This window comes from Haemaphysalis longicornis, unplaced genomic scaffold, assembly GCF_048455015.1.
Source record: "Haemaphysalis longicornis isolate Haplotype H1 unplaced genomic scaffold, Haemaphysalis longicornis Haplotype H1 scaffold_1, whole genome shotgun sequence".
In the NCBI taxonomy this organism is placed as follows: Eukaryota; Metazoa; Arthropoda; class Arachnida; order Ixodida; family Ixodidae; genus Haemaphysalis; species Haemaphysalis longicornis.
Genome location: NW_027526203.1, coordinates 184,518,364 through 184,545,856, shown reverse-complemented (window position 1 = coordinate 184,545,856; position 27,493 = coordinate 184,518,364). Strand labels below are relative to the sequence as shown.

The following is a 27,493-nucleotide window of genomic DNA, read 5'->3' as shown; positions in this document are numbered from 1 at the left end:
CCGAAACGATACCGGTTGTCCACGATTGATTGATGAGCGAAAGAAGGGCTTCGTGACCAATGGTGGGTAGGTTTCGGAGCTCTTGCCATGTAACCCCATCATGTCCTGGTGCCGAGCGGGGTTTTCCTTGCATGATGGCGATCTGTAGTTCTGCTAGGGTAAAAGGACAGTCAAGCGACTCTTGCGGGCTCGCAACTGTAATGACCGGCAAAGTACGCAGCCGGGACTTATCCTGAGTCGCATGCGGAAAGAAGGTTGTCATAATCTCCAATTCTACCGTTGCTGGAGTATCTTTCATGAGTAAGGCGTCTACCACTGGCAATTTAGTTTTGGCTTTCCCACTGAGGCTACGGAAAATAGCCCAGAGATGAGAGAGGCTCTTTTCCTGACCCAGGCGCTCGCAAAGACGATACCATCGCTCATTTTGCAGTTGTTTTTGATGTTCATTAATGCACCTGTAGTGCTTTTTGAGTTTCATGAGATCGCGGTGCGTTTTGCCTCCGGTGCGGTAGCGGTGGGTAAGCCTGTGCGCCTTCCTCATAAGACTAATCATGTAAGTATCTGGTCTCTCTACTTCCACCGTACTTTCGATTTCGTCGACTGCATGACCTCGGGCTTGTTGCAAAGCCTCGATAAAGTCAGAAAGGGACGGGTCGGGACTCGTGTGGAAGGAGTCTTTGAAGAAGGGCCACGAAGTAATATTGCGAACTCGTACCTTCTTGGCGTTAATCTGAATAAGGATCGGGATGTGATCACTTCCCCATGTGATGTCGGCAACATCCCAACTGCGTATTGCACCTGGCGTACACAAGGTGAGGTCTGGAGTTGTGTCTGATTGAGTGCAATGGAGTCCAATACGAGTAGCCACATTAGGCTCGTTTCGTAGATCCAACGGACTAAACTCTAGGGCTTGTTCAAGGAGGGATCCCCTAACGTCCGTCGTCGTGTACCCCCATAAGGGGCTTCGCGCATTAAAGTCGCCACCAACGATAACCGGGCCGTCAAATCTTAGTAAAGAAAATATGTGAGTAATCCAATCGTATGTGTCGCTGTAACGGTCTGAGCCATACGGTCTGTAATAGACAGACACCAGTAATACGGGCCTGCTCCCAGGGGGATCAACCTTGACTACTACGACCTCCCTGTGCCTGTTACAGTCAAGATCCCAACGGTACTTTACCGCTTTGCAGTCTTTTCGCACCAGGATTGCTGCCTGGCCTTCTATTTTTTCCACTGCGTTGGCGCCCACATGCACAATGGCGGGTGTCATATACGTATTGTAATTTGGGATTTTACAGACTCCCCTCGTTTCTTGTAGGAGAAGCGCGAGAGGTCTGAGTGTAGCGACTTGTTGTTTAAGAATAGGACTGTTGGTCGAGAAACTGCGACAGTTCCACTGAATGATGAGCCGGTTGGGATGCATGTGTGTCACTGTTATTGGTGTTGCTGTACCTTCTTCCTCTTAGCTTGCTCAGGTGACGTACTTTGGAGGAAACCTCTCATCTGCTCAGTGAGTTGACGGATGTCCGCGGTTAATGTATTGAAAAGGCCTTGAAGTTCATGAATCCCACTGAAGGCTTTTTGCAGTTCTCGAGACGCTTCGAATTTGAGCTGGGCATCCCGTTGGGTCAGCATCTGAGTCGTGACCAGTTTCTTGGATTCCGTAGTATTTGCAAATTGGGTCGTAGGCGTTCGTTTCTTCGCGCGCGAGCGGCTGCGCCTACCGCTAGCTGGAGGGGCGGGTGACGAAGACGGACGTCGCGGTGTCTACTGTGCCGCTTGTTGCCGCAGGCTTTGGAGTTCCTGGCGGATTTGCTGTAGCTCAGTTCGGAGTTCTGTCAACTGACGCTTCAAATGTGCATTTTCCAGCGAAAGGTCAAGAGGTTCCTGTCCTTTTTGTTTGGTGTCGTCATTATTAGGACCGTTGTTATCGGGTGTTCCATGCTGCTGTTTATCTGCACGTGCTATGGCGTCCGCCCAACTGACGCCAGGCCGAATTCCCAGACTTCTGTTCGTGCTGCGTTTAGTAGCAGTCGACTGGTCAGTCCGTCGGTCGACCTCCTGAGGAAGGCGGCTGGGGCAGACTTTACTAACTGCAAGGTGTTCAACCTCTTTGCAAGCAACACAGTACACTGTCGATGCACAATCGTCCGTATCCGGGTGCGACCTTCCACATTCCCTGCATACACCAATAGACGGGCAGAAGCGTGCCATGTGTCCCAGGTTGTGACAATTAAAACATACAAGCCTCTTCGGTTTGTATTCGTCCACTTTGACCAGTTCCATATAATATTTTACTACCCTGGGCAGAGTCGTACCATCGAATGTCACTATGGCGCGGTCCGATTTACCAATCTTCTGGACTTTCAGAATGTCGGTCTGTTCACAGCGAAGCCAGTTGAAAATCTTCTCAGGCGTGTCATCGCGGTCAATCTGTATTACACCTCTTATGGTGTTTCGGTTCAGATCCATGCGGTCAATGGCGATTTCAATAGTGTGCTTCCTGTCTTCTTTCCTGAACGTAAGGCGATCGATCTTGAGCATTTTGACAACGTGACTCTCATCGTAAAGCCTTATGCGAACACTATTCGCTGCGTCGTCGTAGGTTACAGACGCCATTTCGGCGAGCTCCGCGCTGGGAGCTGTAAGTCCAATAATATTGGCAATAGCCTGCTTAGGGACCGTTCTTATTTGGATTTTTGCCAGAGGCCTCAGTTGTAGTAAGAAATGAGTACGACTTACTCTGTCAGCTTTGGTGGTCCGATTCCGTCGAGTGGGTAAGACTCTTTGCCAGTCCTGGGTGTCCTCTTCATCCATATTTTCTTCTAGGTCAATGTCGTCTTCGGAGTCTGAGTGCTTTGCCTCTTCTCGGTGGACGGCCGCTGAACTCTTAGACATCGTCGATGTTGAAGGTTCCGAATGAGAGTCGTTGTCACCGAAGGCTGGGTGTGGCTGCGCCGGGGGAAGCGGAGCCGCCGTCGTCGAGCCGGCAGCTGCCTCAAGAGCAGCCGCGTCCGCGTCTGCGGCTGTGGCTTTGTTGGTCGTTGAGCGACGCTGGAGAATTAGGCCTAACCTCCGTCGCGACACTTCCTAGAACGATTTACGAATACGTACTGTCCTCCTTGGTCGAATGGTCGCTTTCGGGTGGTCAGCACACGTTAATGAAGCACTGGGGTCAGTTTGGAGCTGCTGAAGAAGCTGATTTTGCACTTAGGAAGCAAAAAATCCGAAGCACATGCGAAGCATGTTCACCCAGCTCGGCCCCCTGGCGGCCGGAACAGAGAGAGAGACAACTTTATTGGCTCGCCTGCAGAACGAGAGGATCGCCTCCTAGAGAGGCACCCTATCGTGACGCGGCCTGGACGTCCTCGTGGTGTGCGCCGCAGGCGTCGACTGGCTCGGCTGACGGGCAGTGAGGGGGTGGATCCCTCGGCCTCGCCGCCTCCCAGAGTCTCTGCCGTGCAAGAGCTGCCTCGAGCTGCTGGACGGCCTGGAGTTGGGTCGTGTACTCGGACGAAATCATGGCACTCGTGAAACTGTCCGGCAGCCGCGTCGAGGCGGCCGCCTCGTCTGGGTTGCGTTCACAATCCCACAATAGGTGGGCCAGAGTCGCGTTTGCTCTCGCGCACATACTGCACTGCGCGCTGTCGTAGGCACCCGGACACACGTATTGCGCCAACACGGGTGTGATCACAGAGTTCGTCTGTAGCTGTCTGTAGAGCACGGCCTCGGCCCTTGTGAGCCGAGGATGAGGTGGTGGCATAGTTCGTCGGCTGAGCCGGTACCATTGGAGGACCTCGGTATATGTCGTGAGGGGTTCGTGGTTGATGGCCGGCTGCCTAGCCGAGCGAGAGGCGAGAGGACGCCGCGCGGTTGGTGAGTTCGCGCGCGGCGGCATCTGCCGTCTCGTTGCGATTGGCGTGGCCGTTGCTTGAGCCGAGCGAGTCCATGTGCGCCGGGAACCATCGAAGGGACGTGGCGGACACTGATGGGGTCGTGGTGTTGCTTCGCACTTTCACTGCACTTTCACAAACACTGTTTCGCGCACAACTGAGTATCGCGGAGCGCGAATCACTTAGCACTGTGGTGCACTGAGGGTCCGTCAGGGCCAGGGCAATGGCCGTCTCCTCGGCATGACGCGCGACCGGGACGCGGAGACTGCAGGCGCTGTAGATGTCGCCGGTGGTAGCCCTGACTGCCACCACTGCGTACGTGCCGGGTCGGTCGGGGTACTCGGCGACGTCAACGTAAAGGGCACCGGTGTCGCGGGCGTAGAGCTCCGTGAGGGCCTTGGCTCCGGCGACTCGTCGGTCGCGGTTGTACTCGGGATGCATGTTCTTTGGTATGGGATTAACCCGCAGTCTGCGCGTGACGGCGTCTGGCAGCGGGCGTGTACTAGAGGTTGAGACTGCTCTGGATGCGTAGCCTAGCCGGTCGAGTATGGAGCGACCGGTGCGCGTGGTTGAGAGCCGCTCGAGCTGGGCCGTGCGGTGGGCCTCGGCGATCTCGTCGAGGGTATTGTGGATGCCCAGCTCGAGGAGCCGCGCCGTGCTTGTGCTATCGAGGAGCCCGAGAGCCGCCTTGTACGTCTTCCGTATCGCGGCGTCGATTTTGGCTCGTTCTGGCGTTTTCCAGTGGTGATATGCTGCCACGTATGCAACGTGGCTGATGGCGAAGGACTGTATCAGTCGGAGGAGGCTGGCCTCCTTCATGCCGTGGTGCCGTGTGGTCACTCGCCTGATGAGGCGGGTGGCTGTCGTGAGCTTGGTGGTGAGGCGGTTGACTGCAGTGCCGTTGCAGCGATTGCTCTCAAGTATCATGCCGAGGACTCGGATGGACTGCACTCGCGGGATGACGGTGCCGTCTCTCGTGCGCACGGTGATTGCTGCGCTGGTTATGCGGTGGCGAGGTGTGCCCGGTGGGGGTATCACTAGTAGCGCTGACTTTTGGGGGGGAGCAGACGAGGCCGGAGCCTTCGAGGTGTTGTTCGATAGTGTCTACCGCGTGCTGTAGGGTCGTTTCGATGTGGCCGTCGCAGCCTCCGGGAACCCACAGTGTGATGTCGTCCGCGTATATGGTATGGCGAACCTGGGGTATCTCCGCTAGCCGGTTGGCCACGTCGATCATTACGAGATTGAAAAGCAGCGGGGAGATTACCGAGCCCTGGGGGGTTCCGGTGCTGCCTAGCGATTTCTGCGGTAGTTCGAGGTCACCCACGTGTATCGTGGCGGTGCGTTCCGAGAGGAAGTCGTGGATGTATGCGAATGATCGCCTGCCCATGTTCAGTCGCGATACTTGCGCCAGGATGGCAGAGTGCCGTACCTTGTCAAATGCGCTCTGCAGATCGAGACCGAGCACCACCCTGTTGTCGCGGGTCGAGTATTTCGTGTTGTAACAGGATCTTGGGTACTCAGGCGCTCTCGGAAGCCTAGTATGGTGTTAGGGTATAGCTCCTCAGTTTCGAGGTAGCGTTGCCATCGGTTCAACAGGACGTGTTCGAGAACCTTGCCGACGCATGACGTGAGAGATATCGGTCGGAGGTTCTCTATGCTAGGTGGTTTGCCCGGTTTGGGGATGAGCACCGTCTTAGCTGTTTTCCATTTCTTGGGCAGCCGGCCCGCTCGCCAGCACACGTTGAAGTATTGAGTGAGGGCCGTGATGGCGCCGTCGTTGAGATTTCGTAGGGCCTTGTTGGTGATGCGGTCTGGGCCTGCTGCGGATTTACAGTTAATGGTTTGCAGCACTACTCGGACCTCCCATTCTTCGATGTCGCGGTCTAACAGCAGATTGTCTGCTCCCTTGTAGTCGTCATGCTGTTCCTTAGGGGTGCTGGGAAGGTAACGGGCGTTGATTCTCCGGCCCGTTTCGTGTTCGCCTAGCGTTCGTATCGCCGCGTGCAGTGTCTGCGCCAGATTGTGGCGTTGGAAACCCTTTGTCTTGGTTTCATCGAGTAGGTGGCGAAGTAAGTTCCAAGTTCTGCCCTTATGCATTTGGCCGTCTGCCTTGTTGCATACGGCGTGCCACTGCTGTGCGCAGAGTTCGCGGCTGTAGCACTCTATGGCTCGGTTGAGTTCTGCCACCTTTTTGCGCAGGCGGCGATTGGTGCACCGCGTCTTCCAGCGCTGTAGGATGGATTGCCGAGCCTCGAGCATGTGTGCGAGGCGATTGCCAACCTGCGTGACGGTCTCGTCCGTGTCAATTTCGGTTGTTGTATTGGTGACCGTACGAACGATGTTGTCTGTCCATTCGTCTATATCCGTGATCACCGATGCCGATTGTGCCAGGGTCCTTCGGAAGGTCCCAGTTGGTGAGTCTATGCCGGCGTTGGGGCTCGGTGGCGGTAGGTTTGGATATGGGTAGGAGTACCTCAATAATGTAGTGATCACTGCCCAGATTTTGCCCCGTGTTACGCCAACGCACCCCGCGCTGTTCTTTGGACGTGCGGACGGAGGTTAGGTCCGGGGTGGTGTCCCGCGTAACGGACGTGCCTATGCGGGTGGGGGTCGTTGGATCGGTGAGCAAATGGAAACCTGCATCGGTAGCGTCGTCAATGAGGTCTCGCCCCTTTACTGTCGTTTTGAGGTAGCCCCAGTCTTCGTGGGGGGCATTGAAATCACCGCAGAGCAGGATCGTGTCCTCGGGCGCTAGGCGGAGGGCCTTGTGCAGGATGGCACGAAACTTTTGCTGGCGGTGCGCCGGGTTGCTGCAGATGTTGACGAGAAGAATGCTCTCTTTGCTTTTCCTTCCGATGATCACTTCGGTGGTGCAGTGCTCTATGGTGCTGCGGCCAACGATGTCATGTGTCGTGAACGTAATACCTTTCCGAACAAAGGTACATACTCCTCGACCGGCTCCTTTACCGCAGTCTCGCGCACTCGGAGGGCTGGCATGTGCTCGATAGCCGGGGAGAGTCGGAGTGTTTTCGCTGTGTGTCTCTTGTATCAGTATGATGTCCGGAGCTCGGACGGCGCACTGTACGTGTTGTTGGAGGACCGCTTTCTTGTTGTGGTAGCCGTTGGCGTTCCAGTGCCACACTAATAGGTCGGAGGTTACTGTGGGGGTCCTGGCCATGTTGCTTGCAGGGGAGGCATGTTGTGAGGACCGTTCTCTGGGGCGAAGTGATGGTGGAGGAAGGCTTGTATTTGTGACAGGGTCTCTTGGATTGTTCGTACGTTGTGCTCGAGAGCGGCGAGGCGTCTGTTGCTGTGATCCTCGATCTTGTCCAGGCGGTCTGTGATGCGACGAAGGCGGAGGCTTTCGGTTGCTCGGCGTTTGGGTTGAGGTTCAGGTGTAGGTTCCGGGGACCGGGGGTTTTGAGGGCTATTGTCGTCGTCCTCTGGGTCGACATTCTCTGTAGATGCGGGATGGTGGGCGTCGGCGGTTGTGGCGGTGGAGGCTGCCGTTCGGCCAGAAGCTGCGTGAGTTTCTCATTGATGGCGGCGAGCTGCTGTCGTAGCTGAGCATTTTCAGCGCGGAGCGCTGATATTTCTGCGTGGACGGCCGGTGGTAGCATCGGTGCTGGCTGGGGAGCGGGCTTTGGTGCAGCCTTGGGCGCGGGCACGGACGCAGGTGTTCTGACGACGTCTGTCCATGCCACGCGCTCCCGTGAGCGTGACGCTTGAGCTTGGCGCCTGCTGCTGCTAGCGCTGCGGCGTCTGCTGGCGGAGCGCTACCGGCTGACGCTTCTGCCACGCTGTCTCGAGCGGCTGCGTCCCCGTTCGCCACGTGGCTGGCGTAATGACGGGAAGCTCGCTGCGTCCATACGTGGCAGTTGGCGTTCCTGCTTCTGCGATTCCCACTGTCGTCGCTTGACTACGTACGGCATCTTGTAGCGATTCGAGCACCCCGGGGAGCAGGTCGGGTGGGGTCCTCCACACAGCTTGCAATGAGGTGTACACTCAGTTTCGTGGTCTGCCTCGGGATTTGCTTTACCACACGCAAAGCACACCCGGACGTTTGGTTGCGGGCACACATCGGTTCGGTGGCCCACTTTGCCGCATCGTCGGCATATCTCGTAGTGTTGCCTGTAGAGGCTGCATTTGGTGAGGACCGAACCGTATTTCACAGTGTTGGGGACTTTTTGTCCCGCAAAGAGGACGATAACGGTGGTTGAATTCCCAATTCGGTGGACCTCTATTGCGAGCGGGTTACAGGGGTTCACAATATTAGCAGTAAGGTCTGCGGGCGTATCCTCCACAGAGATATTTCTGATGACGCCCTTTACTGTGCCGTCCGGGGCTGCTCGGTATGCGTGCACTTCGTGCGCTTGGCCGCCGATACTCCGCATGCGAAGCTGGGAGTACCTTCCGGCGCGTTGCTCGCTCGGGGTGCTTACAACAATAATGTTCTGTGCCACGTTCGTGCAAACAGTGTCCTCCATTGCCTCAGCCTTTGGTATCCCCGTGGCCACCATGATGGCCGACATTAATACGGGAGCCTCTATACGGCCGGTGTGGAGGCCGCCACGTGGTCGCATAACAATCTTGATCTCATCCCGCGGTAGCATTGACGGCATGCGGGCTGCCTTTGTTAGCGTCGCGGTAACACGCTTAGCGAAGCTGGCTCGGGTCGTGGTTCTAGTCGTATCAGTAGTGGACTCACCGGGGACTGGCCGGGTCGCCCGCTGTTGCACGTGTTTCCTTGGTGTCGTCCACCCGGCGGTGTCGGTCGGCGAGAGCTCGTCGCCGTGCACTGCGACGATCGTTCGGCCGGTGTCGCGGTCGAGTTGCAGCTGTGGTGCCGTAGTCGCATCGTTGCTGGGTATCGCACTTGTATCCATTGCAGTTGCCATGGCTTCCGAACGCGCCGTGAGTAGAACGGGCGTTAGGCCTAGCGACCGGGGCCGGCGCGGCCGGGGTCGTACTCGAGCTAGGCCTAGGTTAGGCTTAGCTCGGCAGCCACGTCGAGCGCAGAAGAAATCGTTCGTAAAATCGAAAATACACGTACCACTTGGTCGAGAGTGGTATCACTCGAGTCCGTGGGTGGTACCGTATGCACTGGTAACAAGAAAACTGTGGTATCGTTGATTAATGCTGCGCTAATTGGTATAATAGCGGGAGCCGACGTGAGGTGCGTCCGCACTCGCCGGCGACCGCAGCGCCCTCCGAGAACATATACGCGAAAAAAATCAGTTGTCTGTCCCTTTAATATTCCTTGCGCTACGCAGTGCAGCAAGCGCCTTGGCGTAATTTTAGGGCCCAAAAACCAGATTTTATCATAGTGGCAGAGCATTGAGGGAACCTGGCTCCGCTCAGAAATTTGCACTGCCACGGCCGCTCTATCTGTCGCAGGGGCAGATCGAGCGGCCGTGGCACTGCAAAGCACCATGTTTACGGCGTACTTCGGACCAGACACCTGCGTATGGCTGCAGGGATTGTCGCCAAACGGCTGAACAGTTTCTCAGACCGATTGGGTACCGATAGCAATTTAACACTCACTCCATTTTAAGCAACCTTTCCTCCACAGGTCATGAAGGAAAGAAAAGGTTCCACAGGTTAACCAGGTAAACGCCGCATCAACCACACACCCCAAACCAGCGCATTATCACGGCCGCTGGATGAGAGCGCACGCAAGGTGCGGCCTGCCGCGTCGCCCGGATTTCAACGGGCGAGGCGTTTGCCGCCGCTTGACTCCCTCGTGGCGCTAGCGATCGGGGACTGGTTTCGGGACGGAGCGGGGTGGTCCCCGTAGGCGAGCGCTTGCGCCGACTGAGAGACAGCCAGCGCACGGGTTTTAAAGGAGCACTGACACGAAAATTTTGTTACACTTTTATTGCTTTTATCGATGCTTAATGGTATGGCCAACCTGAAACAGCACTTCAAATACTTCAGCGCACGATAGTTAATTACTTGAACGGCCTGAAAATCGTTTGTTTCAAATTCCCGCGCTTTCATCCCAAACGGCGCATATGACAGACTCCCTAGCTGACCTCACCGCTTTGTGCGGACGTCACCGGCGCCCGCTTGAGAGGGTGTTGCGCCCGCTCGCCGGTCGTGGGGTCGCGCGCGTGAAGTGACGCGGTGACGCCACGAGATTTTGACGGGCGCTGTCGCGTCACTACTTTTTCCTCTCCTGGAGTGATGTCACGCTGATGTCCATTTGCTGAGTGCCGCTCCGCGCGCTGCTCCGTCGGCGCGATAAATGAGATCCAATTGAACTATGTTCTTCGCGTCGCAGGCCGCTCATATTTCAGCCAGGGTATTCTGTTGAGTGAAGGAAGCGAACTGTGCAATAATATTAACGCCGAAAATTGGTGTCAGTGCTCCCTTAAGGAGATGTTGTCATTCTTGGGCTACTCAACCGCAAAAACTGTCTGTCCGTATGTATGTATGTACGTCTGCCAGTCTGTCACTCAATCCAACCGCCGAGCCGTGACTGAAGCAGCCAGAAGTCAAAATAATTGTTGAATGAGATATATGCAATACATTTTCAATCTAGCAAATCTAAAAAGATGCCCCATATTCGACAACATTGTTAAAAAAGATAATATTCAACGAAAAGATAATAACCACGGGCTAGCTTTGTCTGAAAACGTCTCACACACAGCACGTAACCGCGTTGCACAGTTTAAAGCCGCAAGTTGATTAGTTACAGTTCAAGCGGCAGGTATATGGTGGGAATTTATTCGTCCGAAATTTCAAAAATGTCACCTTTTCTCGGGAAACGCGGTGTCGACACACGGGAGAGCGATGAATATTTGCCGGCGATGGATTACAGATTGCCTTAAGACACTTCTTTGAAAAAGAAATGTTCGCCGGGCGGAATGCGCATCTCATAAAAGGAGGACACGCGATAGGATGGTTGAAAAAGGATTTGAAAAGACTAGACATTTTGCTATGCGTGTCTTTTATACTCTTATATACTGGCTCGATCATGTCTTGCCGCGCATAGAGATTTGGGTTGTTTCATTTTCGCAGGCACGACAATGCCTTTAAACACGCTACTGAAAACTTGATGACAGAGGTTGTATAGAAAGAAAAATAATTGCGCCGCGCTGTGTTCAAGAGACAGAGCGTACACACTAAGAAAAAAAGGAGTCCCTGTGACCCTCTTTGGGGGGTATTTACTTGCCACAGATTTGACTCTTCATCGACCCCTTTCGCAGAGTCCCGCTACTCTTATTGAAAGGGGGTCACACGGACCCCGCCACAGTAGTCACAGTAGAATATGGGTGACTACCTCCTTAGAGTCAGCACTGACCTATCTAAAGAAAAAAGAGAGTCACGGGACTGCTGCCTGATGATCATTGCGACCCTGTAACAAGAGTTGTGAGGACGCCCCTTTTTAAAGAGTCCCGTGATGCTTATGGCGACAGAGTCGTGGAAGTGTATGGGTGACCTTCCCAGAGATGGTCAGTAATACTGCTGGTGGAATCATTGCAGTATACGTGCAAGTGCAATTTTAACCCACATGCATGCAGCTTCATGAGCAGTTTCATACAAGTATAGCAAAGCAAACCAAAAGTATTTGAAAATTATTTTATTAAAGACAAAAGTGATACACATTTGAATGAAAAGCCAGCTTAGGGTATCACAGCTGTTTTAAATTACAAAATAACCAGCAAATAGCCTAAAAATACAGATACACTAAGCATGTTTTACTGCTTGCTATGGCTTGTCACAACGCAGGTTTGCTAGACTAACAGGCATGATATTAAATCACAAAAACAAGTTTTGTGTTAACCAGCTTTGCATACCTGCTGGTGCAAGGTTAAACTGGTGTGGAAATAAATTGCAATAATTTTTAAAGGCTTCTTTCCTTGTTGCTGTTTTTCTAAGGCAGACTTCTTACACAAGTCCATGAAGTCAATCCAGAAATTTTCACAGGCCGTGCACAAGTGTTGCAAGGTGTCCTCGGGTCCTGGCGTCTCGGACCAGGCCTTGTCTTGGACCTGCCAGAAATATCAATGAAAAGAAATTGAACGATAAGACAAAAGCAAAATGAAATTGTAGCCAGCACAGTAAAATCATCAACAACAGGCTAACTGCCCAGTGCCTGACAAAAAAGAGGGCGAGGAGCACACCTCTTGCCATTACATTTCCTTGCTTCGCCATTTGGCTTTTGTTATGAAATGTTTTGTATGAGGGAATATATGTATAATGTATGAAGTTACATATGGACACCCCAGAAATGCAAAAGCTTCAAAAATTATTGCATCCATAAAGAGGATCTGAAAGCTCCAGGGAGGGAGACTAAGAATTTATGAGTGCAAAAGGCTGCTACTCCCCCCTTTTGATGGTATGAAAATATCTATGTAAAGCTTAAAGGCAGCACGAGTAACAAAGCAGTAAGTGAACTGAGACACCTGCTGCACAAAGGGCATGCTCCACACTGCAAAACACTGGAGGGGTACAAAGTCTAACTCAAACTGTTCAGTAAAAAGCATGAGGCAAGTTGGTACATAATTCTTAAAAAGTCGAGTCCATAGCACATGACAAAGAAGATGATAGGACAAGCACTTGCTTGCAACTAAGTTTATTGAGTGCATCGTCTAAAATAACACCCTTTAATAGTGGGCCGCACAATGGTATCAAAGGAATCATAGCGAAGTGTCTAAATATTCAAGCTCATTGCAATACAGGTTCACTGTGCTCCTGTTTTTTATGTAATAAACATCTGAAAGCTCCCAAATCAGTGCTTTAGCTTCTTTGCAGAAGTCAAACTTGGCCCTAGAAAGGCTTGTACTTGCATGATTCGCAATGAGTGGGTACATGCAAAAAGCCAAGGGACAAATTGGATACATCGACTTTCCAGATGGGAACGACACATCATAGATCCCCCCCATTCCCTGGGCAAAAACCGCTGGGTGTGCTGCTTGTTGCGCTTTTCTTTTGCTTTTAGGCTTGATAGCAATTTGCCTGAACCTTCTATCTATGCTTCACTGATTAACTTTAACGCTTTTTTTAAGTTATTCAATACGCTGACTATATTTTCTACTCTGCATGCAATGTCTGCACCCCGTTTAGTTTTTTCCTTCAACAGTTCTTAGCTTAAGTGAAAGCATGAAGCACTAAATAATGCTTACAGTTGTAGTTATCGAGATCACACTTATTACTGATGGAAAAGAAACCTAAGTTGTCAGTACAAAGGGCACCACTGCCTTGTTACGTGCCTCGGTTTCTTCATGTTTTTAGTGGCCACAAGAAAAAATTTTAAACCACTTGTCTATTTGAATTATTGTCAACGCGTTTAGTTTCCGTACCCTGATTTTTTAACTTCTCATATAATTAAATTTGGCACAAAACTTGTTCCAAAGTTTCTAATTCCCTGGATGGGCTTTTCTGCACGAGTTGTGAGCGATGCAGTAAAGCTGACACTACAGCCTTGATGGGACATGCCAGAATAATTAGTTTCCCTATCCCAATTTATTGACTTTGGATGTCCAACTTTTTGTTCTCGAACTTCTCATGCACTAGAGGGGCTTCTCCGCACAAATTCAGAGTGATGCAGTAAAGCTGACACCAGCGTTGATTTCAACTCTTTTGTTACCGCAGAAAATTGACCAGTTTTTAGGGCTCTAAGAAAACAATGCTTTTTGCTAAATGTGTTGGTTAGGCACATAGTGCAGTGGCAAAAATGCGGATGATTCAACGCCCTTGCTAGCACCAGTTGTGTAATGTTTGCATAAATAATGATCGCAAAAAAAAAAACCCAAATCAAACTTTTGTCACCGTAAAGAAAAATGAAAAAAAAAGAAGTTGTGTATAACAAACCACCAATAGTGAAAAAAATTTAGAATACGCATTTTGAAGGTTTACATTAAAAAATCCTGTCCAAGAAAAAATTCACTAGTGCAAATTAATTTGTCCCCGTGGTGCCCACGTGGTGCTTGCACGCATGGTGCCCGCGTCTCGTGGTGAAGCCGAACATTCATTCCAAAATACACAATTTTGGATGGTTCTCTGAAATGGTTTGATATTATTAGGGGCCCAACTTAGTCCCCACGTGATGTAAAAACATCTTATTAAGGACTACAGCAAGCACCAGATTCACGGCAAGCAAGATATGCCAAAAAATCCGCTTGGAATTTAAAACCAATCTCAGTGGTGCATTTTTGTTGACATTCTGATCATCAATTATCTACCAGAACATCCACTTGCGGTTTATTGTCATCTTCTGACTCGCTATGGTAGCCCTGGTTGCAGGAATAACTTGCGATGCACTAGAATTGTGCCCAGCAAGCTTTCGCACGGCGAAAAGAGTGCTGCCTAACATTTTCAAAAAGGCACCATATCAAACCTTTTGGAGACTGCCAGAATAGACAGTTGCAGTAAGAAGCAACACTAGACCTCCAAAAATAGCCTCATACTAACAAAACTGGCCAGTAAACAGCTGGCAGTGTTGAAGGCTGATTGGAAATCTCTACTTGTCTGAACTGATATCCGATGACTTGGTGTTATTTTTTGAGTTTCAGCTGGAGCTGTTATCGCAAAAGTAGGGCATGAGTGAAGCGATATCACAAAAGGCGTTCTTTTTTCGAGGAATAGTAGAGGGCGACGGGGGTGCTATGGCAAATCGGCTTGAAGTTGGGTAACTGTGTAGTAGCACGAAATATTAGGTTTGCAACACACAAACAGAATGAAAACTGCTGGAAAGTGGCTGAAAATGCCAGGTCCACTTGATACACATGCGGGGAACCTTCAGAAATAAGCTTTCACAAAATAAAACGACCCTTTCTTTGAACCAAAGCTCAGTAGTGGAAAGCTGGTGTCATTTCCAGGTAATTATCATCTGTCACTGCCATCAGACTGCAAAACTGGGAAATTGAATTGGTATTTGGCTTGCTGGAAGACTTTTGATCAAGAAAATTCCATGGTAATGCAGCATGACCACGAGTCGCATGCTTTTTTTATCAAGCGCAGCAGCAACGCTCCCTTCTGAGAAAATACACACCTCACCTTGCAAAAAACTGCCATATAAAATCGGCAATATAAAGCACCGATCACCGATGATCAATGCTGTAATTCCTGATATCCATGTTGTCATTTCTCTTGCAACTAACGCATCCCACTGGTTAGTCTAGGCACTGCAGTTTTAGAATTAGTTCTAATTTTCCTGCTCTGGCTACACTGAAATTTCTGACGGTGTTTTTGAGGGTTGAGCAGCATGTGTTGTTTCGATAGGTGCCATGGCTGCTGCGCTATACAAAAAAGGATGTCACTTGTGGTTACGCTGCATTAACATTAGATTTTTTTGATCAAATGGCTCACAGAAGTCAAGTATCAAATGATGTCGTCAGCTCTGCAATCCGTCTGCGTTTAAAGGTGAGAACTACCAGAAAATGACACCAGGTATGCACTAGTGAGCTTTGGTTTACAGGACGGGTAGCTTTTTTTCAGTCAAAGCATTCGTGGATGTCTCCGCATGTCTGACAAGTGCACTTAGCATTTTCAGCCCTTTTCCTGTCATTTGTTTCATTTCTGCATTGCGCAATTTATATTTGGCACTACTAGACAGAGAACTTCAACCCGATTTGCCTTAACGCCTTCGTTGCCCACTACTTTTCCTAAAAAAAAAAGCATGCCGTTTGTGATTTCACTTCACCCATGCCTTACTTGTGCAATAAGAGTTCCAGTTGAAAGTCAATTGATAACCTCAAGTCATCAGACATCAGTTAAGGCAAAGAGAGAGAGCTTAAAATTGGCTTCAGTTTTGATTCTGTACGAGGATATTTTCGGAGGTCTAGAGTTGCTCCTCAGTAGAACTACATATTCTGACAGAGTCTGCCACAAGTTTGGTATTGTTTGTTTTCTAAAATGTTAGGTGGAGGTGCAATGCAGGAGGCTCATAGAGCTGAACGCCTTTTTCATTTGTCACGCAACAGTTACTCGGGGATAGCTAGCTGGGCACAGTTCCAGTGCATCGCACCTCATTCCTGAAAGCAGGGTTAGAAAAGTGAGCCAGAAGATTATAACAACCAGCAAGTGAAAGCTTCAACAGGTGCATGATAGCAAACTGACAGTGACCGAGTTTTGTTTTCAGCCCCAAGCAGTTTTTGTCCTATCCCGAATTTTTACCTGACCATTAATGCGATGTCAACCATTGACAAGATGTTTCTACATCATGTGGGGACAAATTAGTGCCTCTAATAATGCCAAACCACCCGATTTTTTTCAGTAAACTATCCGAAATTGCATATTTTGAAACAGAGGTAGGGCTTCACTGCAGAACGAGGGCACCACACATGGTAACATGTTTTTCATATCTGACAAATTGTACTGGGCAACTAAACTTTTTTCCAAGATGTGTTTTTTATGTTTGGCAAAAATTATACTCCAAACTTTTTAAACTATTTGCGAACTGATATACGCAACTTACCCATATTTGCAACGTTTGGCCAAAAACTGATTTTGTTAATTTGCGAATCCGCTCTTGTTAGAAAGGGCATCGAATAATCTGCATTTTGAGCTGATGCAGAATGTGCCTAATCAATATGTTTACACAAAAATGTTTTGTTAGACCCCAAAAATTGGTAGACTTTCTGCGATAAAAAGAAAGTTACCGCCCTGTCTGCATGCCATATTCCGAAGTCTATTCTTAGCAGATATCAGCGTCAACGCCAGAAGTAGTGTACTTAGCGAGCATCACAATGCATACGGCAGCTTCTGGATTTTCGGGCCGTCTCGAGCGTTTTGGTGTTCGGGACAGGTTTTAGTAGTAGGAAGCATCGCTTCGTTCACAGAAAAAGAATTACCTTCAAACTCTAGCTTTAATCAGCTGTCATGAGACAAATTCAACCAAGCTATTTTTCTTGGAAAACTGTTACTAAAGACAACTGTTTTTCTAGTGGCTCATTTTATTCATGACTACGTTGGCTGAAGTTGTTGAAATTGCAACTGTGTGAGAGCTTTTTATGAGTTGAATATGGGAGCGTTAACCTAATTGCTTGTAGTATTAGCATGACTAGGCCAATCTGGAAGACCATTTCGTGAGAAACGAGCGTTATCACTGCCAAAATAGCTTAAAAATACAAGACCCACCGACACATCAAGATATTCATTGATGCCAGGGTCCGAGGGGAAATTTAGGAGGTGTGTCACGGTGTCACAGTGGTGGCGTGGTTATCAAACCAGGTAGTTGTTTTGAAGGTTGGTAGCTAGTAGCTCAAAATATGCCTTTTTTGTCTGCTTCTTCGAGGTTTTTTTTTTTTCGAAGATTATTCGGAGCGAGATTATAGAGAAATCGATAGATGATTTTTGAAGACTGGGAACGATTCCAAGAAATTTAAGCAATTTCGCTGACACAACCGTTTTTCTAAAAATTCTAAAACCACACAAAGAAGCAACACTCAGTTTGTCCAAAGCTCCTGCGAAGTGATTTCATTAAAAGTAATTACTGCTGTACTTACCAGTGCTTCTCTGAAGGCTTCGACACCACTTTCATTCAGCAAAACAGGCCGCAGGACAGTGTATCCACCCCTCTTGCATCTAATGATAAAAAAAAATACATATCACTGTGACATGGAAATTAATAAGATGTGGGGGACCAACAAAAGAGTATAGAGGAGGCCATAAGGAAAAATATCCACAGGGCTCCAGCTTAACAAATGCAATGTGGTAATTGCTACGTTCCTCATATTTTCACGGTGTATTAACAATTGCTTTATTATCAGGGTCTCTACTTCCGCACTACTTTCATTTAGCAGTATTAGAAGTGGAACTGGATTACAAGTTTGTGAAAAACGCGGAATTGCTGTAAACACACAGATGACGTCAGCACTGTTTCTGCAGCAAGCAAGCAATAACACATGCAGTAAAGGGTCCATAAAGACTGAATACAGCTTTGTTTAGTTTGAAAGAACTAGCTTTTCAGTACTCACTCGGCTCCCTTCCAAGCCGGAAATACATTAGTCAGAAATACGCAAGCAACACAGAATATTTTCAAATTTCTCACTGAGGCTTTGTCAAGAGAGACGCAATATGGGCTAGCACTAAAAAATGTCGGCAGACAAGAGTCTTCTGCCGGCCCTGCTACATTAGAGTGGCGTTTCTCCACCACGTCCTCTTAGGTGTTTTCCTAGCATTTTCTGTGCATGTGTTCGTTTCTAAACTTCACTTCACATCAGACTACTGCCCTGGTCAATGAAGGGAGGAAAACTGCTTCTTCCTGTGTTGTGGTCCACAAAAATGATTAAACATATCAGATGTGCAATATACATAGCAAAAGTTGCCGCAAGTGAAGACAGAAGCCGCACCGCACATAGTGAACTCCGTCTGGAACAACTTGTATCTAGCCTGATAATTTTACTTAGATTTTGTTTCGACAGTGGGCCATATTTGGCCCCTCGCACCAATTTCAGAGCGGTACCGGCGGCCGTGGTGGACACCTCGGCTAAACCGCTGTCTTCACTCGTTGCAGGCATCCGATAAGAAAACGGTCAACAGCGCGAGGAATCGTCGGAAGCTACGCGCATGCGCATCGGACACCGTCATCGGGACACGTGCCTTTTTACTTCGGGCAACCAACGACTGGAGGTGCTGGCTTCGCTACAAAAGGGAATGGAGCACCGGCCAAGCCACATTCAGAGCGGTACCGGCGGCCGTGGTGGACACCTCGGCTAAACCGCTGTCTTCACTCGTTGCAGGTGGGGATTCAATTTTACTGCCCATTGTAATTCAGCTATTTACGGCTGCCGGACTGCTCTGAAACTTGTGTGTTACTGTAGTCGTTATTGTAGAGTTTTACTGTAGCCTGTGCATCTGTGTGTTACTGTAACCTGTGTGAAATACGCCTTAACACGATGGCAAGTAAAAAGGGTGACACTTTGACCCCATTTGCACAGACACTCGCTGAAAAGGCGCCTAGCAGCATAAAAGAAGTAGTCAAGGTTTTGACAGACATGACTTCCAAATTTCTGGAGGTAATGAATGAACTAAAAAATGAAGTAAAAGAGCTGCACTCATCGAACACTTCTGTCCAGGCAGAACTTGCGTTAGTGAAAGAGGGAGTGAACTTCATGAACGGAAATTTCGAAGAATTCAAAACCGAAGTTATCACTCTCCGTAATGAACTGAAAGAGGCAAAACATCTCGTCCTTGAATGCCAGAAAGAGAACCGAACACTAAGCAAAGAACTTGATGAGACCAAACAACAGCTAATTGAACTGAAGCAGTACAGCAGGAGGAGCAACCTCGAAGTGAAGGGCATACCTGTTACTGACAATGAGGATATTCCCAAGGTCGTTGAAGCAATCGCTTCGCGTTTGTCTGCACGACTGTCCAGTCACGACATAGAGGTTGCACATAGAGTGCCTACAAAGGCTAAAGGACCACCAAACATTGTTATTCAGTTTGCCTCCCGAACTACCCGAGACAGATTTTTGTTGGCAGCAAAGAAAACTCGTTTGAACGCATCGATGCTTGGATTTCAAGGGGCGGATCCCATATTTGTCAACGAACATCTATGCCCGGAGAATAAGGTTCTTCTGGGGAAGGCAATCGCAACCAAGCGCGCCAAAGGCTGGAAGTTTGCTTGGGTCTCGGACGGGAAAATACTGATGAGGAAAGCTGAAAAATCAAAAGTAGTTCACGTTACCTGTGAAGCAGATCTACAAAAAATTACTGGCACTTCTAGCATTCACCCACAAAACGAAGCAAGCTACACTAACTCTGGCCCATGATTGCTCCCAGAAAAAACATATCCGTTCCTCACAGTAACGTCCGAAGCATAAATAAAAACCTGAACTCCCTTCTTTCTTTTATCGGTACACAAGACGAGTCGTTCGAAATCATAGCGACAACTGAAACATGGCTAAGAAAACGCGAAAATATAACAATTCCTGGCTACATGACAATATCGCAGCCACGGGACTCTCAGTTTCGTGGTGGCGGTGTGGCATTATCCGTCAAAGATAGGTTAAAATACACTATCTTATCATCAGTTTCTTGTTGTTCGCCGGCACTTGAAGCGTTATTTTTGAAACTTGAATGTGGGCTCGTAGTGGGCGTTGTTTACCGACCTCCGCATTCAAGCCTTGCCGGGTTTATCGATGAAATGGAAATAATCGTGTCTTCCTTAACCAAGAAAAGCAAAACTCGTGTCATCATTGTCGGAGATATGAACATTGATGCAGCTTCCAAGAATTTCATGGATTACACACACCTTCTTCGATCGTACAACTTTCGCAACCTGATCACCGCCCCGACGCGTATAACAACGTCTTCGGCAACATCAATCGACCATGCGCTGACAAACATTGATACAGGTATAAACGGAGGGGTTTACCAAACACCAATTTCGGACCACTTGCCAATCTTCGTACAGGTTAACACACTTCCTATGGTAAAAACGCTCATGCCGACACGCAGAACCAATGTAAATTATGAATTATTCCGCAACAAGCTGTTGTTAATCAGACCGGATGATATCTATCATGAAGACGTAAATACAGAGTTCTCGAACCTGATTACTGCCCTAAATGAGCTTATAGACTGCAGTAGCCGAAATGTAGCATCGTCGCAACGCTATAAACCAATTTGTCCGTGGATGACCGAAGAAATTCTAAGCATATTAAGGAAAAAGGACTATTGGTATCATAAGTGGCTACATCATAAGGGAAACGAATATTACCTGTACCAGTTCAAATGCGCGCGTAACAAATCAGTGTCTTTAATGAGAGCCAGAAAAAAAGAATATTTTACTCGCCGCATTGAAGATGCCTCAGGGAATCCCAAAAAAATGTGGGAAGTAGTCAATGAGGTAACGAGAAATTCAAAAAAATGCTCCACCCTTCCGCCTATCGTTACCAAAGACACCGTTAACGAATTCAATACTTTTTTCACCAATGTCGGTCCTGAACTAGCTTCGAAGCTTCCAGTCGCAAGTTTGAACAGTGTTCCTCTACCGCCAGTTGTTAACTCTTTCGCCCTTCACGAAATTGAAGCCAACGAAGTATTGTCGGTTATTGCGCAGTTGTCAACAAAGAAAGCAGTAGGCTTGGACAGCATTTCTGCAAAACTAATTAAGGAAAACAGTGATATCATAGGACCAATTTTGTGCCGTTTGTACAACCATTCCTTGCTTGAATACACATACCCGTCTTCCTTAAAGATAGCCAGAGTTACACCGGTATTTAAGGATGGTGATACTTCTGACCCTTCCAGCTACAGACCTATTTCTGTTCTAAGCGTTATTAATAACATATTTGAAAAAATTCTCTCGAAACGTATTCACAATTTCCTAAATAAATATAATATTATTTGCCCGCAGCAACACGGATTTCGTCCGAAGCATTCCACTAGCTCAGCCGTCATTACACTCACCCAGTCTATCAATAGTGCCCTAGACACCAACAAACTAGCTGCTGTTATTTTTCTAGATATAAAGAAGGCGTTCGACACGGTGAACCACGACATCTTGCTAAACAAATTAAAAATATACGGGTTTCGTGATAGGGTGCTTGAATTTTTTGCTAGCTATCTTACAAACCGTCAACAAGTTGTCTCAATGAAAAATGTGACGTCATCTATGCAGTACCTGCGAACAGGAGTACCGCAGGGCTCTACTCTTGGTCCGCTATTTTTTTCCCTTTACGTGAATGACTTGCCTCAGATATTAACCTCAGCCAACTCTATCATGTACGCTGATGACACTGCCATTATACCGTATTTACACGATTGTAAGACGACTCGAATGTAAGACGACCCCCCCAAAATCGGATCTCAAAAAAAAAAAAAAAAAAAAAAACGTGCGGATTTTACACAAGGGAAATTTATTCACGTGGTTGTGGAGGATTACTCATCGTCGCTGGAGTCGTCCTCGCTGGTGCTGCTGCCGTCATTGCTGCTGCAGTCCCACAGCACGTCGTCGTCAAGTGTGAGGCCACACTTCGCGAACGACCGCACCACGGCATCGCGTGGTACGGCCGCCCATGCGGAGAGGACCCACCCGCACACAGTAGCCAGGGAGGCTCTCCTCACACGCCCGCTTGGCGCAAGTTCGCGGCTTCCTGACGAAATGACGCGCCCGCTTAGAAAATTGTACCACAAAGAGAAGCTCTTCCGTCAACTACCAATACCCCCCTACGGCGGCTCTTCCATCGATTATCGGTGCTCCCTCAAGAGCCGTGCGCTCGTCATAAAGGCACTCGTAATGCGCGCAGTAGATGCTAAAAAAAGAAAAGCTTTTGTATAAGCACGCGGAAAACTATGCGCTTTGGGTTGAGCGGGAAACTATTCGAGATGACAATCGAAGCGACCGGCAGCAGCCACGCGCGATCGTGATTAAAACAACATGGCGGCTGACGGAAGCAGCCGCTCGCCATGGAGGCCGCTCGCAATTTCCGTGAGCGCGTTACTCGCTTTCACGAAGCATTTTTTTCGTCTCTAACACGACCGGCTTTATCGTCGGGGTCTCTAATAAACAAAATGAGTATTAGCGAATCCCTTTATTCAATGCACGGTGCAAACGTAGCCACTATCATATCACGTTGCTTAGTACACTTCCGAACGCGATAGTGGGAGTTTAGTCGCTCTAGGTCCAACTTACAAAAGGTGCATCATTTTTATTGACGCCAGAATGTATGAAATAAGCGTGCAAAGCCGTTCACACCTCGAAGCACCCCTGATTTCTTGTCTCTCTTGTCGTTGCAAGTGGTACTAGGTTCGATTTCGATTCTAAGACGACCCCCCAACATTGGATTGTCAAATTTGAAAAAAAGGGTCGTCTTACAATCGTGTAAATACGGTAATTACGGCCAAACATACTACCGAACTCGAAAGCATCGCAAACGCTGAGCTGAAAGCAATCTCAGACTGGTATCTGAGGAACAAATTGACAGTCAACACAAAGAAAACTAAGTATGTACTTTTCCAGTCGCGAAACCGATCTCTCGGTTTGGCTGATATCAGATTAGCTATTTGCCAAGCACAGCTTGAATCAACCAACTGTTTTACGTACCTCGGTGTCACCTTAGATAAACATATACACTGGGAACATCACGTCGACGCAGTTTGCGCGAAGATTGCGTCTGGCTGCTCTGCTCTGATCCAGTTGCGTGAATACTTCGACACCGATGTTCTGCGACTCCTATACTTCACGTTAGTGCACACTCATCTTACGTATTGCATCGAGTCGTGGGGCTGGACATACAATACTTACCTAGACCGCCTGAGGCGAGCGCAAAAACGAGCTCTTAGAATAATTACGCGTTCTGGCTACTCTCGACCCAGCAAGTCGCTGTTTACTGAACTACGCGTCTTACCATTTGATCTACTTCGCGAGAAAAAAACTGCTGAATGCATCCACAACATAATAAGAAACAACCTTCCGTTTGACGTGTCTACACTTAATACTCCTACACGCGCAACACGGGGCCATACCTTTGGAAACTTTAACTTAGCCATAAAAAGAAATGTGTATGGTGCGCGTATGCTGGAATTTACTGGTGTAAAGATCTGGAACAGCCTGCCGCATGACGTAAAAGTTGCTAACAATTTTTCTGTTGCAATAAAAACGCACTACCTTAAAATGAATGACGCACTTTGAGTTCATGCTTGCAGCTATTATTTGTACGTTTTCTCACACTTATACCCCATTATCGAATGACGTGATTATTCTTATACAATGTGATGACATCCTGCTTTTTTAAGTGATTCTGGTGCTTTATTATGATGTATTCATTGTAACCAGCGTGACAAATGCAATTGCCGTTGTTACTGCTGAAAAAAATTCAACGTGTTCTTGCTTATTTCACTGGCTTTTAGAATTGTATTCATTCAAGAAATATGTGCTTTAACAAGTGTTTAGAGTGTCTTTACCGTTTTTTTTAAATTTACTATTGACGATGTGTACTGACATGCGTGTCTGCAATTCTTGCATTTTTTTATTGGACCCCTTACTAGCCGCTGGCTATGGGTCCAAACAGTTTTTGGGTATGTTTTGTAGCGCCACATAGAACAATAAATCGAATTGAATTTGAGCCCTCCGGGAAGGGGAAGGCGTTGTTGCACTGTTCCCTTCAAGTTTCCGTTCTTCTATTGCTCCCTTTGTCAATTTCTGCTCTTAAGGCTGACCAGCCCTCCTTTTCTTCTGTCCCCCATTTTACCCTCTCCCAGTCTCCTTTGCCTTTGTGCTATCGAGAATAACTGGTTTGCATGTTTTCATTTATGTTGGTTACATTGCTCACAAAACTGGAGGGTGGAAAAAAAACTTTTCCGAACTAGTGTTTGCCGTGCTCGGCATTATTTTAGTGTAACATTGCCTTGAGGAAGCTTTGTCCACTGATCAAATCTGTCTGAATATTCAAATCCTCGTTAGGGTTTCTACAGCTGTTGTATGAAGGTTTCGACGTATTCATAGTATTTCAGGATTCCTTCACCTGCTTTTCTCAACGGAATTGGCGGTGGCCAATTTTTGGGCCAGAACGTTTCGCGTGGAATGACCCATTAGTATTATGAAGCTTTGGTTTTTTTATGTGAAGCCTTTGGTGCGTAAACGAAAAGCACAAAACTGACACAACCTCTCTGGGAATAAAAAAGAAGTGACACCAAGGTTCAATTTTTAGCAATTTTCACAGCATTTTAACATCCAAAGATGCCTTCGTGCAATAACAGTAGCCAACCGTTATTAGGAATTAATTTGAAATCAACAATATTTATGCGATCTCTAGGAGAGCAAATGGTGGTTATGAGCTGAACTGAAAGAACTAAGATAGAGACAAGTGTAATACAAACCTCCAAAAAGGCAAAGACCCCGTGAGCATGGACATCCACAGGACTTGAGGATTAAGAGCAGCCATACCTGATAGAGCCAAAGGTCAAGGCAAAAAGTAAGGGCAGGAGCAGTTGCAACAAATGACAATTTTACACAGACGTCAACCGCATGTCACCCGCTTCCTTAAATTAGGGTGCACTGTCGGAAGATATGGGGAGTCGACTCATGAGAGCCAACAAACCCCACCGAATCCACAGGGCACAGGTGACAAAGGGGGTGGCCGTCTGATGTGCGGCTTTCGCCGACCAGAGCGGCAAGAATGAGCAAGAGCCTTGAACGGAAAACACAGCACAAAGACCTATATTTAGACAGGCAAGTTACAAATACAAGCACGAGATAGCGGATCGATAGTGACAGACAACCTAGATGGAATTCTCTAGATCAAGCAACAGTTCAATATCAGGCAAAATTATACAATCAGGAGCGTTAACAATGGAGTATTACTAAGCGGAGCAGTTAACTAAAAGAAAATGAACAGTTCGATGCTTATGAGAGACGGAGTCCCAGCATATTCACCGACCGGGCCGGACGATGCACCGCTGTCGGAGGCGATTCGGCTACCTGGGAAGCGTGGCTTCGCTGTAGGCCAGGCCGTCCGAGACGATCACGGTGCTTCGAGGCCCGGGAGTACGTTGGAGTCCTCCAGGGCGCGGGTCGCCGATGGTGTGATGTACAAACTGGCAGGTGCAGTTGTCAATCACGACGTCCAAACGTAGCTGGTTTGCTTAGGCGCGGCTTCTCTTTTTATAGGCGCGCCGGTGCGGAGAAGGAGAGCACAACACACAACGTGCCTGCCGCCGTCAGCGAATAACTTCCCTCTTCTCCATTCTAGAATGATCGACGCTCTTTAGAACTGGCAAGGCCACCCGTGCCTCCTCGAAGGTACTGGAAGCTTCGACGAAACCGGAGCGGCGGAGGTTTTATTTTTGTTGTTTTCTGGCCGGCCATCCGGCGTAAGATCGTGTTACCTCCTCTTCGTTCGAGAAACTTCCAGCCTTGTCTCGGGCGAATAGAACCGAGTGTAAGAAGAATTAGGCGCTGTACAATGAAATGGAAAATTTATAAAGTACTTTTAGACGTCGTACGCCCGAGTTTGTGACACCGCACAAGCAATTCGAAGTCTCAAGGGCCAGTCCAAAGCAGGCACAAGCAAATTTTATATCCCCTGAAACCTACTACAAACCCGCATAACCTCACACAGCCATGTCGATGAAAATCTGCAGCCCTGCAAGATTTTACCTGCTGTTATGACATGTTTCAAATGCTGGGTCTTTCCATGCCAAACAGCCAAGTGTATGGTGCTTGACACTCTAACCTTTCGGGAAAAATTAATTGTTGATGCGAAGGTTCTCTTGGCCTTGCAGGAGTGTTACACGTTCACACGGAACTCGGGAGAAAGGGAACAGAATGAGTTACAATGGCGAACGGTGAAAGGGAAACTTAGCACCAAACAAGGACACAAGGGTCAATGTGCAGCCCCCGAAATCCAGTACAAGCGAAGAGAAAAACGGAAATTCTCTCACCAACACGAGAAGCACCATTCAACGATGTGTGCCGCGGGTCATCGTTGGTCCAGGTTGCAGCAGAGCATTGGCCCCCGAATGCATGTACTGCTCGGACAAAGCAGCACAGGCAGCACCCCGCCCTGCGTGGCAGGTGTGGTGATCCATCCTGGGCCGTGGCCACCAACCGCGGCCAGGTGTAGAACCGAGCCCGGTTGTCTGCAAGCCAACTCGCTCGTCTGGAACCTCTGGTACACAGAATCCGCAGGCCCATCTCCAGTCCTGGTTAGCTCACCAGCTTCAGAGTCCTCTGGTTCCGCGATCGGCCTCCACCCGAACCTTGTTCCTTGCTTGAGCACCTCCTCCTTAATTAATGTAGACAAGCTGATGTGTTTATGGCTCTGTAATACAGTACATACGAAATAGAACGAGAGGGAAGATGAAGACTAGGTTGCTGGCTAGTTGATTTATGGCGCACAAAGACTGCGCAAAAGATGAGGGTGACAGGAAGAGTGCTGAAGCATGTCTACTTGTGCAACACTGGTCTGCACGCTGGAGTAATGCCCAAGTGACAACATGTCTGGCAGACAATAATGATGCAAACAGGCAACTCACTAATACAGAAAGTACACTCTGAGTGTGTGATCAGGACATGTAATATTTTGCACAGCTTTATGTCGGGCTAGTTGGTGTAAGCTTTTGAAGGTAAGTTGCTCTTGTTACGATCACAGAGACGGGCACAAGAAAAACGCACGCTTTCACGAGAAGATGGCGCCGTCTACTCGTGAAATTGTACGTAGTTTTCTTGTGTCCGTCTATGTGATCATAAAAAGCACAACCTACCTTCAAAAGAATATTTAGCATGCTCCAGGCTTCTTTTGATGCCTATATTAAAGGATTCATTTTGCATTGGGGCCTATTTTCTTTACCTGCAAATATCGCGCGAACGTGACAATACAAGCCAATATGCCATTCATAATGGCTTTTCCTCATAAAAAGGACACTAAACGGTCCCAACAAGTTTGCCTATACGGGCAGACCAGTGTTAACAATGACGCTGCACCAAAGGGTTCAAAACGATTTACACCCCCCATGTACTGTTTTTTTTGTAGTTCGGTTTGTTATTTCAGGAAACGTCAAAGAAGAAAACTACAGAATAAAAAGGGAACACTTGACACACTTTTGAATAGCCTGCCATTGCAAACTAGCGCCGTGTATTACAGAATTGTACCGCTCCGCCCAACAGTCAAATGGTTTTCTGCGACCGATGGTGCAAAAAG

General features: G+C 48.3%; 1 protein-coding gene across 1 annotated transcript; it reads right to left on the bottom strand.

Moving 5' to 3' along the window:
• Positions 1–11,314: 11,314 nt before the first annotated feature.
• On the bottom strand, positions 11,315–26,609 carry LOC144140013 (uncharacterized). The gene is made up of 5 exons (XM_077672230.1): positions 26,509–26,609; positions 26,235–26,432; positions 24,672–24,738; positions 17,348–17,426; positions 11,315–11,890 (listed from the first exon to the last, which is right to left on the bottom strand). The coding sequence occupies exons 3-5, from the start codon at positions 24,734–24,736 to the stop codon at positions 11,678–11,680; spliced, it is 357 nt and encodes a 118-aa protein (XP_077528356.1). The 5' UTR covers positions 24,737–24,738; positions 26,235–26,432; positions 26,509–26,609; the 3' UTR covers positions 11,315–11,677.
• Between the last annotated feature and the right edge of the window lie 884 nt (positions 26,610–27,493).